Raw genomic sequence first — 13,775 nt, 5'->3', positions numbered from 1 at the left:
AAAATTAAAATGAAAAAAAGAAATAAATCTGATAAAAAAGGAAGAATGAAGGTAAATGAAGAAAACATAAAGTGTACAGAGCGTAAAGAGGAATGTGCTTCATCGGAAAGGAAGCTAATGCAGAAGGAAGTTATTAGAAAGATGCTGGGATCGTTGATGCAAGGTCAGGAAGTACCGTTGACGTCCAACTTGGCCGAATGAGACGTTGAACCAGCCGCATTTGATGCAACACAGGTATATTCCCCGGCATGTCTCGCAGCGACGGACTCGATGATCAATTGCTTCACGCGTTTTCCGGAATCAGATACAATCACATCCATCCGATCGTGATTTATAGGACGACCATCGAACGTCCAAGTGACCTCCAGAGGAGAGTCGCCCTTAGTAACGACGCATTGTATGGAGATTAAGTCACCTGCGTTGACCGGTTCTTCGCCAAAGGATATCGGTGCTATTTGTGGTGCGACTGTGACACGAATTAACAAGAAAAGAATAAGCACAGTAACATGTGCTCAGAAACATGAATGAATACACATGAGAAAAAAAACGACGATTAAACGATATTTTATTTTTTGAACAGAATCCTTCCTTCAAGGCCAAATCCAGAGAAAATCAATTAAGGATATTCTTCCTAGAATTTCTTCGACAAACGGATTTTTTCATGACGCTGGAAATAGGTAATGTTATTAGGATGGATTCTTGAGGTATGAAAGTGTTGCTTAATGGAAAGTTTGGATGCATTATGCGATGCTTTTAATGCTTTTAACGTTGTTGTTATTGTAATGCCTTTCAAATACCATTAACTGAGAGAACGGCCGAACGAGTGACAGATCCAACCAAATTGCTCGCGACGCAACTGTACTCGCCAGCATGGTGCGCGGTTACAGAGTCGATGGTCAGTAGAGACGTCTTTTTGCCTGTTTTCTGGATCGTTATGTCTGGATGCGTGCGAGCAGTGATCGGTTCGCCGTTTAAGCTCCATTGAATATCGATCGGTGAATCACCCTTGACGATACTACAAATCGCCGAAACCTGCTCTCCCCAATTAACCGGTTCATCCCCGATCGAAAAGGGCGCGATCTGCGGTGCGACTAAAAAAGATCGTCAACGCTGATCAATCTCTCATCGGGCACGTTTTTATACGTCCTTGGAGAATAAAGGAAAAAGATGATAAAGAAAGGACGAAGGAAAAAATTTTGGAAGAACGAAAGAAAAACATATTGATTGTTTCAAAGGTAAAATAGAAAATACACTGCAATCGTAAGAATCGTGTTACATTTAGGGAAGAAGCGATCTGTTCAAACATTAGTAGAAAATAAAGCATTATCGCTTTCATACGTTTCTAGTAGCTAATTACATGTGCACGTGAATTAAATGGTAGAGTATATACATCGTTCTATGCATTTTTCTATTATTTCAATTCAAGAAACAAGTATCCGATCCCCTTTGTGTACCGTTTACTGCCAACATAGCCGAATAACTAGTAGCTCCAGCTGCGTTCGAGGCTGTACAAGTATACTCTCCGGCGTGCCTCGCGCTTACGGCCTCGATCGTCATTAGGCTGACCCGTTTTCCAGTGCTCGATATAGAAACGTCTTCGTGATTGGCGTCGTTAATGGGCTCACCGTTTAAAGCCCACGAAACCTCGATCGGTAAGTCACCCTTTCCGACCGTACAAACAGCCGAGACCGCTTCTCCCCAATTTGCAGGCTCGTCGCTGATCGAAAACGGTACTATTTGTGGCGCGACTGCAAGTAATTTTCAAAGGTATAACAATTATCCTTGCTAACCAATCCTAAACGAGATTATCAATAACAGTGAACGAGCTAAAAAGATAACAAGACGTTTAACGTATTGCCATGATTGGTTGATGATAGTAAACCTGGAGTCTGCTCATTTAGGCCTACCAATATATTCCTAATATGATGATGTTGATATGGGAAAAAGTTTTCATCTATAAAAATAGACTTGAAAGTTGAATGATCGTAAATTTACGACAACGAGGAATGGAAAGAATAGTGAAAGGATACGAGTTCTGTTATGTTCGTGGATAGGTCAACCAAGGTCTCTAGTGAGAAATAAAGAGAGAAAAAGAGAAAAAGATAAAGAGGGAGAAAGAAAGAGATAGAGACGTGCCCGTACGAGACATGCACACGCATTACCGTTCACAGCTAGAGCAGCCATGTGACTGGAAGCACCGGCATTGTTCGACACTGTGCAAGTATATTCTCCCACGTGTCTTGCGGCAACGGCATCGATTTGTAATACACTCAGACGTTTGCTTTTCGTTATAACAAATTGATCTTTATGTTCGTCGTTTATCGGTTCGCCGTTGAAGGCCCACGAAATGTCCATCGGGAAGTCTCCTTTTTGAATGGAGCAGGTGGCCGATATCGCCTCGCCCGAGTTCACCGGTTCGTCGCCAAATGAAAAGGGAAAGATCTGTGGTGCAACTAATAGAACACGCTTGTCGTCAATTGAAAAACATTTTTCTGCTCTAAACAAGTCCAATAAGATTCATTGAATACCAAGATTTCTATCAAAATGGTTTAACTTACTTCAAGAAGATATTTCTTTCAAGAGAGAATAGTCTTATATGATAAAACAAAATTAGGTTCAATGACAGGATGATGGATGGGTAGATGTTTAATAGAACACGTTTGTTAACAATCGAAAAGCATTTTTTGTTCTAAATAAAACCAATGCAATTTTTCGGATACCAAAATTTATATTCATATAGCTTAAATTTCATCAACGCGTCCGACCAAATCTAAAAAAGCATTTTTGTCAATAGAATTAATAGTTTTACGTAAAACAAAAATCAGGATCAATGAAAGGACAATAAAAGGGTATGTGCTGTGCAAAACACGTTTATTGTCGTGCAAGCGTGCTTTCAAAAAATTGGTACCGTTAACAGCCAGCGTGGTCGAGTGAGTGGCATTGCCAGCTCGGTTCGTAGCGACGCAAGTATACTCGCCCGCGTGTCTTGCAGTCACCGACTCGATGCTCAATGCGCTCATGTGTCTATTGATCTTCGTTATCATGATATCTGAATCGTCTGGACCTATCGTTTTGTCGTTAAACTTCCAAACAATGTTTACGGGAAAATCACCCTTCATGATGGAGCACGTCGCCGAGACCATATCGCCCCAATTCGCAGGACCGTCACTGATCGAAAAAGGACCTATATGGGGTACCACTAAAATGACAACGTTAATCGTCAATCTAAAATCATAATAATGGCACGAAGTATCAAGAGAAAGAGAGATATAGAGTGAAAGAGAAAGAACCTAAATTATCCTGACACTATTAATCAACGATTCTGGACCTATTGAAAGGATTTTATTTTGCGGAATAATTAGAGCACCATCTCCAAAGCGAACGTGTTGAATGAAGGATAGAACACAGGATTGCATTTGTATTGTTTATCCACCGAAATAACCAACGATTCCGTACATGCATGAGTGCTACAAAAAAAAAACTAGAAAAACTAAGTGAAACGCAGAAATCGCTCTACCATTTACAGCCAAGGATGCGGAATAACTGGTTCCACCAGCAACATTGCTAGCTGTGCAAGTATACTCTCCGGCATGTCTCTCTGTAACCGCATCGATTGTGAGCAGACTAACGCGTTCGTTGGTATTAATCCATACGTCCGAACGATCGCGAGAAATCGGTTCACCATTGAGAGCCCATTCGATCTGTACAGGACGATCGCCCTTCAGCACGGTGCAAGTAGCGGTTACGGTGTCTCCCCAGTTCGCTGGTCCCTCTCCCATTTCAAATGGCATTATCACCGGTGCGACTAAACCGTGACAAAATTATATAAAAAATATCGTTTCTACTATTCGATTTACCCCATATCTGCTATCTTAACGAATGATCAAACCTATCAAAACTGGATAAACTAAAACGTTTGTTTTGGTGACAATCGGATAAGAAGAAGTAAGAGGATTAGGAAAAAATGAGAATAAAGACAAACAAAAGAAGGAAGAAAGAATATGTCAAACGATGAACTATTTCGTTACATGCACAAGAGCAATGATAACGTATTGTGTACCGTTAACGGCCAACGTCGCGGTATAACTCGTTCCACCAGCCTCATTACTAACAATGCAAGTATATTCGCCAGCATGGCTCGCAGTGACTGCTTCGATCGTGAGTAAGCTGACACGTTTGGTAATTGTGATCGATATGTCAGAATAATCATGAGAGATCGGTTTGCCATTAAGAGCCCATTCAATTAGAACGGGCTGATCACCTTGAAGGATAGTGCAAGTCGCGGTAACAGTTTGGCCCCAGTTTGCTGGTTCCTCTCCCATTTCAAATGGCATTATCACTGGTGCGACTATCATGAAAAAATGGCATCATAAATATTGTTACTACTATTCGATTTATCCCAATATCATCAAACATTCAATATATAATATTTTCTTCCTTAACAAACGATTCACAGACCTGTCTAAACTGGACAGACTAAAAAGTTTATTTTAGTGACAATCGGATAAGAAGGAGAAAGAGAATTAGGAAAGGATAAGTACAAAAAAAAACAAAAGAAGGAAGAAGGAAAATGTCATATAATGTTGAATAATGGACTAATTCGTGACGTGCAGACACGAGCAGCGAAAACATACAGACGGAAGACGTTATTGTACCGTTAACGGCTAACGTCGCTGTATAGCTTGTTCCACCAGCCACATTACTAGCGATGCAAGTATATTCGCCGGCGTGACTTGCAGTAACTGCCTCAATTGTGAGTAGGCTGACGCGTTTGGTGGTTGCAATCGATATGTCGGGATAATCATGAGAGATCGGCTTGCCATTGAGAGCCCATTCCATTTGGATAGGCTGGTCACCTTGAAGGATTGTGCAAGTCGCGGTAACGGTTTGTCCCCAGTTTGTTGGTCCTTCTCCCATTTCAAAAGACATTATCACCGGAGCGACTATCATGAAAAAGTGTCATAAAAATATCGTTTCTACTATTCTATTAAACCAAAAATGATTAAATGTTCGATATAAAATATTTGCTTCCTTAACGAACGATTCACAAACCTATCTAAACTGGACAGACTAAAACGTTTGTTTTAGTGACAATTGGATAAGAAGGAGAAAGAGGATTAGAAAGGGATAATACGAAAACATAAAAAAAGGAAAATGTCCAACCATGAACTAATCCGTGACATGCAGACACGAGCAGCGAAAACGTATAGACGGAAGACGTTATCTATTATACCGTTAACGGCCAACGTTGCTGTATAACTCGTTCCACCAGCCACGTTACTAGCAATGCAAGTATATTCGCCGGCGTGACTCGCAGTGACTGCTTCGATTGTAAGCAGGCTGACGCGTTTGGTGGTTGCGATCGATATGTCAGGATATTCATGAGAGATCGACTTGCCATTGAGAGCCCATTCAATTTGGACGGGCTGATCACCTTGAAGAATCGTGCAAGTCGCGGTAACAGTTTGGCCCCAGTTAGACGGGTTCTCACTTAATACGAACGGTGCTATCTCGGGTGCGACTAAATTGGGAGCAAAAGAATAATTTTTTCAAACTATTAACATCTTCGTCGTCGTTGATGCTTCTCCTGTGACGTCCTAATACGTAGAAGATATTTCGACACCAAAGAAAAAACCGATCCGACATCAGATCAATGAAAATAGTGAGGCAATATGAATCATTGGAGAAAAGGAAGAAAGAATATGTGTAGGTGAATGATAAGAGGATGCAAAGACTACTTGGCAATTCTCGTACCGTTAACAACTAGAGTTGAGGAGTGACTCGTTGCTCCAGCTTTGTTAGAGGCTGAACAAGTATACTCTCCCGCGTGCCTCGCGGCGACCGACTCGATGCTGAGAATACTATTCTTTCGTGTAGTCGCGAGGATATTGATGTCTGAGCGATCGGGACCGATTGGCTCGCCGTTCAACGCCCAAGAGATCTCGATTGGTACGTCACCCTTCACGATGGCGCATATTACGGAAATCGAGTCTCCCCAGTTTGCTGGCTTTTCCGCGATATCAAAAGGAGCGATCTCTGGTGAGACTGAAATAAGCGTGAATAAACACACGATATTTCTTAACTGTTCTTTCGTTTCCTTTCGTTCCTTGCACCCTTATCGTGAAATGTGCCTAGCGAGAAGGAAAAGGAAAAGAGGAAGAAAGACACCGAAGAAAATCCTATACAAAGAGAAGAGGAAAAATAGAAAGAGACAGGAAGAAAGATGATTGGATAGGTCGACGTTCCTTAAGCTGAATCGGTTGATCTAATCTCTGTAAAGTACCGTTCACAGTTAATTCTGCGGAATAAGTCGTTGCTCCGGCTGCGTTTGAAGCAACACAAGTGTAAGTCCCGGCATGACTAGGGCTCGCTGAATCGATTGACAAAAGACTGTTCCTCTTGGTGGTCGTCACCGAGATCCGTTGGCTCTCCTCGACCGGCATCCCATTTAATGCCCAAGTGATCTCGAGCGGGGAATCCCCGCTGACGATGGTGCAAACAGCTGATACCGATTCTCCTGAATTGACAGCCTTGTCGGCCATTTCGAAGGGTGCAATCCTCGGCGGTACTGCCAATTATATCGGGAGAATGATACTCTCCATTGTCTTATACGATATAACGTTTGAGGATATAATGATCGTGAATAACCTCGACTACCTGACTTGACCTGACCAGAAGCGACATATTGAAAGGAACGTGTAAGAGTTGGTTGTAAAGAATATCTCTTGTATAGGATAAGGGATCATTGTTCGTTTTACCCCACACAAGTCCTCGTTCCTCAGTGTCAGCTACCACACACCATTCTCGTGTTGGATGAACTATCAAGACTGTCGAATCGACCGACCAACCACCCAGTCAATCGATTTCGAAGTTTACAAGAAAAAGGCAAATCGTACCGTTAACTGAAAGTACCGAGGTGTGTGTGGCGGATCCGGCTGCATTGCTCGCCGTACACGAATATTCGCCCGCGTGTCTTGCGGCGACCGAATCGATCGTCAAAGTGCTGGCTCGTTTGTTGCTCCTGCTCACTATAATATCCTGACGATCATAATTCTGATTGGTCTGCGCATCCATAACATCAATCAGCTGACCGTTCAGTGACCAAATAATGTCAACAGGCAGATCTCCTTTTATCACGGCACACTGAACGGTCGCCATTTCTCCCGCATTTGCGGCTTCGTCACCGAACGAGAAGGGCCCGATCTGTGGTGCCACTGTAAATTGATAAAAACTCCAGGAAAAAAGGAGACCAGATCCTGAAAACGCGCATAGGAGCTGTCAAAGATAGAAGGAAGGGATCTTAAAGATGACGAAAACGGAGAATTTTACGGACGAGATAACGTTCAGGATAATGCTGGTGGTCGTTGTACATACGTCTATGAATATTCAAAGCTGTGCACTCTACGCAGCGCGATATTGAAATACCATTTACGTCGTTAACACGTAGCCATGGATACCTCGAAAGAAGCTTCCGCAAGAAGGGAGTTGTGGGATGTTGGAAAACGTGGAAACACGACAGCAGATTCCAGGCTTGTTTAAATATTCAAGACATTAAAAAAAAAAAAATATATATATATATATATATATGTAAGTATATATATGATAAAGCGATACGAAGAAAATAATATGAATAACGCGTCCCATCGGCTCTTACGATGGATCGTGTTACGTTTTTTCTGCCGTTGTCTCTTCTATATTATTAGAGCCATTTTTTTGATCCAAAAATAATCACTTTTGAATTCGTGAACGCAAAGACAACGACAGTACATAAATATAGATATATACGTTTATGCATAATATATATTCTGACCTCCAAAAAAGAATTAGTACTCTATGTAGATTTACTGCGGATTACAAAAAATTTACAAGAGGATAAATACTAAAAGTGTTTGCAAGGTAGCAAAATCTTTGACGAAAACGCGGTGTACCGTTCACCGAAAGAACAGCCGTATGACTGTCGGAGCCTGCCGCATTGGTCGCTATGCACTTGTATATCCCAGCGTGTCTCGCAGCCACATTGTCGATGTTCAAAAAGCTGACCCTCTTACTAGTTACGATATGAATATCGTGTTGGGACGAGTTTATGAGGATGTCGTTGAATGTCCAGGTCAATGTCACCGGGAAGTCACCCTTGACGATCGTGCAAGCAACAGACAGCATCTCGCCGGAGTTGAGGGAAGTGTCGCCAAAACTGAACTGAAGAATCTGCGGTGCGACTGCGCGAACGACACGGCAGCACGGACGAAAGGGTGCGATGAGAAATAAATTTCGGAATGGATGATGATGTTGATGATGATGATGATGATGATGATCGAAAGGCAAGTAGATAACGTGTATGTGTTAGCAGCTGACTTTTTACGGATCCGAACGCGATGGTTCTCGCGTCTGATTTACGGATTACTCACGTCTCTGATGTCTCGTTTATTAGACCTATGTTCGGTACGATAGAGAGATGCATGGAAAAAAAATCAAAGATGGAAATCATGAAAATTAAGAAAGAAATATGTCAAGTAAGCAGGTCGTAACGTTAAATAAAAAAAAAAATTGTTGCACGAAAAGAAAAACATTTTGTGAGGTGATTTGATCCGACCGGAAACACTGGATAGGTGGTGAAATATATAAGTTGAAGGAAAAATATGATCGATGAAAGTGGATTCGGAATAAAGATCATTCTTACGAGAGCTTAGGCGCGTAAATACCATTTACTGTGAGAAGAGCAGTGTGAGATGCAGCACCGGCACGATTCGAAGCGGAACAGGTGTATTCTCCCGCGTGTCTAGCCGCGACCGATTCAATGGTCAAAACGCTATTTTTCTTGTTCGTGCTTCCAACCACCACGTCGGATCCGTGGTTGGTTTCGATAGGTGTCCCATTAAAGGCCCAGGATATGTCGAGAGGTTGATCGCCTTTCGTTATCGAGCATGTCACCGATACGAGCTCGCCCCAATTCGCGGATTCATCACCAAAATCGAAGGGTATGATTTGCGGTGCAACTGGAAAGAGCTATAGAAAGAGTCTGGCCACGCCAGAAATGTTCACGGTAGGCTATAATAGACCAATGAACGCTTGATTATTGGTGCTAAAGAGGAACTTGGTATGGCGGTATAAAGAAAAAGAATGATGGCCGCAACGCTATGGAACCTGGGACGGGAATAGATAGTTATTTCTGGTGCTATAAGAAGAGAAGAAAGAAAAGAGCGATTTAAAAAGATGGAGAGTCGTACCGTTTACAGTCAAAGTCGCAGATCGACTGACAGCACCGGCGAGATTCGACGCGGAACAGGCATATTCCCCGGCGTGTCTCGCCGAGACGCTATCGATGCTCAACGTACTGAAATGATTGCTGATTTTCGATATCGTGATAGCAGTGTCTTTTGATGTGTCGATCGGTACACCATTGAACGACCAGGATATATCCATGGGCATGTCGCCCTTCAGTATCGAGCAAGGCACCGACACGAAATCTCCCCAGTTGGCGACTTCGGTATTGAATGCGATTGGTAGAAGCTGCGGGCTGACTTTACAAAAGTCAAACGTCAGTCAGATTTCATTATACCGTTCGCATTTTTACATTTCGTAACATACATTCCACGAGTTTTATTCAATCCACGAAGACGATCTAAAAACATAGCTAGTAAAGTGTCTAGACATATTAAATGGAAAACGATCGATAGGGCATAAGGAATAAAGAACGAGAGAGGACAAAGTGACCTACTGTGCACGCTGCGGGAATAACTGTGCATAAAAATAAACAAAAAGAATAAAAAAATAAAAAAATAAAAAAATTTTTTAAAATAATAAAAAACAAAGATTCATAAGAAGATGAAGAAGAAGAAAAAATATGAAAAAGATATAATGAAAAAAAGGAGCTGTCTAGGCTGAGAAATCATAGTCCCGAACCATTGACGGTGAGAGTGGTCGAGTGGGAGGCCGTCCCAGCCGCGTTTTCAGCGGTGCAAACGTACTCTCCCGAGTGCTTCGCGGTGATGACGGAGATCATAAGCATGCTAACGCGATCCGCGACCTTCTTCGCGAGCACGCCGGAAGAACCGCCCATCTCTTCTCCCGGGTAGCTCCAACGTATGTTCAGAGGCAGATCGCCGGTCGGCACGATACATTGCAGATTTGCAAACTCTCCGGCGTTCATTGGTAGCTTCATGAATGCGAACTCTTGTATCGTGGGCGGCACTGAGGTTGGAGGATCGATGTATGGATGTATGTATGAACAGGTCGCGCGCGCGTAACATAATACGTTTTTATAATGTCGTGAGTTTTGCAAATTTTTTTTGCCTTCTGTTCCTTTTTTTTCCATTTCGTACATTAATAACTCGCGACTTATAATTCTATTTTAATAATAAATCTAATATGATCTAATATGAAAATCTTTAACAAAAAAATGCATAACGCACGACACATTTTTTGACTTTTTATATCTTTCTTTTTATTTCAGTTTTCATTATTTTTCATTCAATTATTTTTGATTCGATTGAAATGCGAAGATAAAAAATGAAAGAAAGAGAAAAATTCTAGTCAAGAAGAGGTGCATCTAATTTCTTACGATCGCTTGTCGGCCACCGCCATACCAACTTCCAACGAAAGCCTCCTTGGATACGGCACGCTTTCACCCTTTAATTATAGAGTCCGTAAGATCTGTAACGGAGCTTTGGTATCCGCGTACACATCAATGTATGTGAATATCGTTAACACGTACGATTTTTCCTATATACGAGATTAACGGTACGTTCGAAAAATTTTGTTTTTAAATTAAATTATCGGCGATGGGGAATGCCAAAACGACAACGTAATCGAATCTGCCGGAATATTTTAGACTTAAACTGACGTCTATCATACGAGTGTTAGCTGAAAGAAAAATTCTTTTTTTTTGTTCTTTTAACACGATTGATAGACATAACATAAATTATATCCTGTTGAATTCTGTAATGTAATGTTATTACATCTATAATCTTAAACTAAACATTTTGATCGGTATTAACGCGAAAATCAACAATTTTAAAAAGAACAATTAAATTATTATCAATTGAAATGTTTTAACAACTGAATAGTAAAATTGAACGAATAACTGTCAACATTAAAATAAATGACTATGATAGAACTTCTATCTTTTCCAAAAAATATCTCAAGATAATCTATATCACGATGATTGAATAAATTTAAAAAATGAATTTAGACGTAAAAAAGATATCACGCGACCCACGATGAAAGATAATGAATGAAAACTTCAAACTTACCCATAACTTGAACTTCCAATGTTCCTCGAGCGCTGTAACCTTGTGCATTTCTGGCAACACACGTGTACGTAGCCTGATCGCTCATTCGTTCGACGTTTTCAATGATGAGAGTGCCATTCGGGAAGACCTTTTGTTTTCTGTTGATCGGAAGTACCCTGGTGTCACGTTCCCATACAATACTTTCGATAGGATAACCAGCAACGGGGCAAGTAACACGTAGAGTTTCACCAGCGACGATAGCTTTCTTGTCCATGTGACGAATGAAGGGTAAGCCGTAAACATTAAGACGAGCAGAGTGTTCAGCAGAGCCAACCTATAAATAAGCGTAATAAGAATCCAACACTTCATCCAGTGAAGCTTTTTCGCATTAGGAACAATCGATATACATCCAATTCTTTGTTTCTACACGAACTTTTTCCATAGGATTTTAATTTAATACGAAAAAAATTCGTTCTCTTTTTACACGATTTGTTTTGATTTAATGATCGATCCAAATTTTAAGAAAAAAACATTTTTTCGTATTACAATGAACGCGACGCTGGCTTTATTATTATTACCTCCATTAGTATTATTTACCTCCATGTTATTTCTACACGTTCAATTGAAAACATATGCGTTTATTATGAAAGTAATAGCAAATAAAATCTTGTTATGTGTAACTCATATTACTTCCTCTAATTTTTATGTGGATGAATTACTAACATGTTATTTTTCTTTTTTTTATGATAATTTATCTTATATATTTAATATATTTTTATATACATATTTACGTGTAAAATCTTTATCAAAATTAAAAAGAGCAATCACGTAGAAATTATAAAATTTTAAAACGATTTTTCATATGATTTATAGTATTATTTTTGCTGATTATTTAGATCTATAACCAATCTTTTATTTTCCATAGATACAGTATACCTTTTTACACGGATTTGTTTACATATATTCTTCGACAATGTACATATCAATCATATAAAAATTGGATTGGATGTATTATAATCCACGTTAACGGCTGATACTATGTTAAATTTTTCTGGGCAATTTTTATCATTCCAGATGCATCTGCGACATTTTTAATTGATTAAATGTCCACTATTTTTAAACTGGATATCAGATAACTTATGAATTATCATTACAAGTATATTTTTGGATACTTTAAATTTCAAATTAATCCATCTAGTTGTTTAGGTAGTAAAATATATACAAATTTTCAAAGACACGTAAAGATTCAAAACGATTTCTCGATATCTCAAGTAGTTTCGGACATATTCATCTGTTACACTATTCATTATATGAAGTATAAGGTTGTGCCTAATGAATAAAATCTGTCAAGTGATCTTATATAAAGATGAGAATCAAAAGATAGTTTTTATATACCTTTGATGCAGCAATACATTTGTAAAGACCTCCATCGTTGGTATGAATGCTAGAGATGTTCAAATGAGAGACGACATCACCATTGACCGTAACGTATTGTCCTACTTGTCCTCTTTCCGTGTTAGATAGCCGTTTTCCATCGAGTTCCCAGGTTATTTCTGGTGTAGGGTTTCCACTGGCAACACACTTCAAGAACATGCTGGGTCCTGGTTGAAGAGTCTCCTCGGTGAAAGCCTGACGGATCTGTGGTGGTTCGACTATCAAAAGCAAACAATGTTCATATAACGAATGCAATATTTATTTATTTTAATGGACTTCGTATTTTCTTGAACTAACTTACATCTTCCTCCAAGTTTCAATTCAGCAGTAGCTTGAGCACTTTCCTGATCATTTCTAACGAAACATTGATACATTCCCTTGTCTTCCTTCTTAACACTTTCGATCCTAAGTACTGGTTCCTCGAGTCCAAGTGGCTTGCCATCTTTCAACCATGAAATCGTCTTAATCGGATTGCCTCTAACGTTGCAATTGAAAGTAGCTGGTCTTCCAAAATCAACTGTCTGTGTGCTGGGTTCGATTTCAGCGGCAAGGGGTGCAGTAACGGTCAAAACAGTTTCCACGCTTTCACCACCAACGGAATTATTAACGATGCAAAGATATTTGCCGGAATCTTCAACACGAGCCTCACGAATAATCAAAGTACCGCTGACCTGACGAACACGATCATTTAGCTGAACAGGTTGACGACGGGAGGAGCCTTCAATAAACTTGTACCATCTGCAAGCAGAGGATAAAAAACGATCGATTCAAGTATCGGTACTCGAGCCAATTTGGCTCGAATCTTTCGAAACTATCAATCCAAAGTATACGAAATTGATACTTTGGGTTTTATTTTATGCAAACTAAAATGAGTTGGAGCAAATAGTATATAAAAAACAAATCTGAAACTCCGTAAGATTTAAGTAGCAATGTAATTACAAAATATTATTGTGATAACACTAACGTAACAGTCGACTGAATAAACATGGATGATCCAAATATTACGATTGAATTGATTTACAATTTTGAAAATAATTCATCTATTTACTCCACTCTCTAATATTTTCTCTTTCTTATAATACAGAAGGGCTTCGGGCGTCTCTGGGCACGGGC

The 13,775-nt window shown here is 40.1% G+C and overlaps 1 protein-coding gene across 50 annotated transcripts in view; it reads right to left on the bottom strand.

The window, feature by feature from the left end:
* LOC124421957 (Down syndrome cell adhesion molecule-like protein Dscam2) overlaps nucleotides 1-13,775 on the bottom strand; it is a 68,692-nt gene that overhangs the window by 15,631 nt on the left and 39,286 nt on the right. For 17 of the 50 annotated variants that reach the window (XM_046957722.1, XM_046957742.1, XM_046957744.1 and 14 more), the window contains exons 8-11: nucleotides 12,964-13,400; nucleotides 12,624-12,880; nucleotides 11,250-11,562; nucleotides 8,700-8,993 (exon numbers count right to left, since the gene is read on the bottom strand). In XM_046957722.1, the coding sequence (XP_046813678.1) occupies nucleotides 8,700-8,993; nucleotides 11,250-11,562; nucleotides 12,624-12,880; nucleotides 12,964-13,400 (1,301 nt within the window). Of the gene's footprint in view, nucleotides 1-175; nucleotides 467-1,454; nucleotides 1,749-2,162; nucleotides 2,454-3,517; nucleotides 3,806-5,233; nucleotides 5,522-5,754; nucleotides 6,046-6,283; nucleotides 6,569-6,896; nucleotides 7,215-7,928; nucleotides 8,217-8,699; nucleotides 8,994-9,900; nucleotides 10,189-11,249; nucleotides 11,563-12,623; nucleotides 12,881-12,963; nucleotides 13,401-13,775 lie in introns of all 50 variants that reach the window. The other 33 variants (XM_046957705.1, XM_046957707.1, XM_046957706.1 and 30 more) reach the window with 11 other exon arrangements.

The sequence above is a fragment of the Vespa crabro genome, chromosome 2 (assembly GCF_910589235.1).
Source record: "Vespa crabro chromosome 2, iyVesCrab1.2, whole genome shotgun sequence".
Classification (NCBI taxonomy): Eukaryota; Metazoa; Arthropoda; class Insecta; order Hymenoptera; family Vespidae; genus Vespa; species Vespa crabro.
The sequence above is the reverse complement of the archived record's forward strand: the minus strand, read 5'-3'. Positions and strand labels throughout refer to the sequence as shown.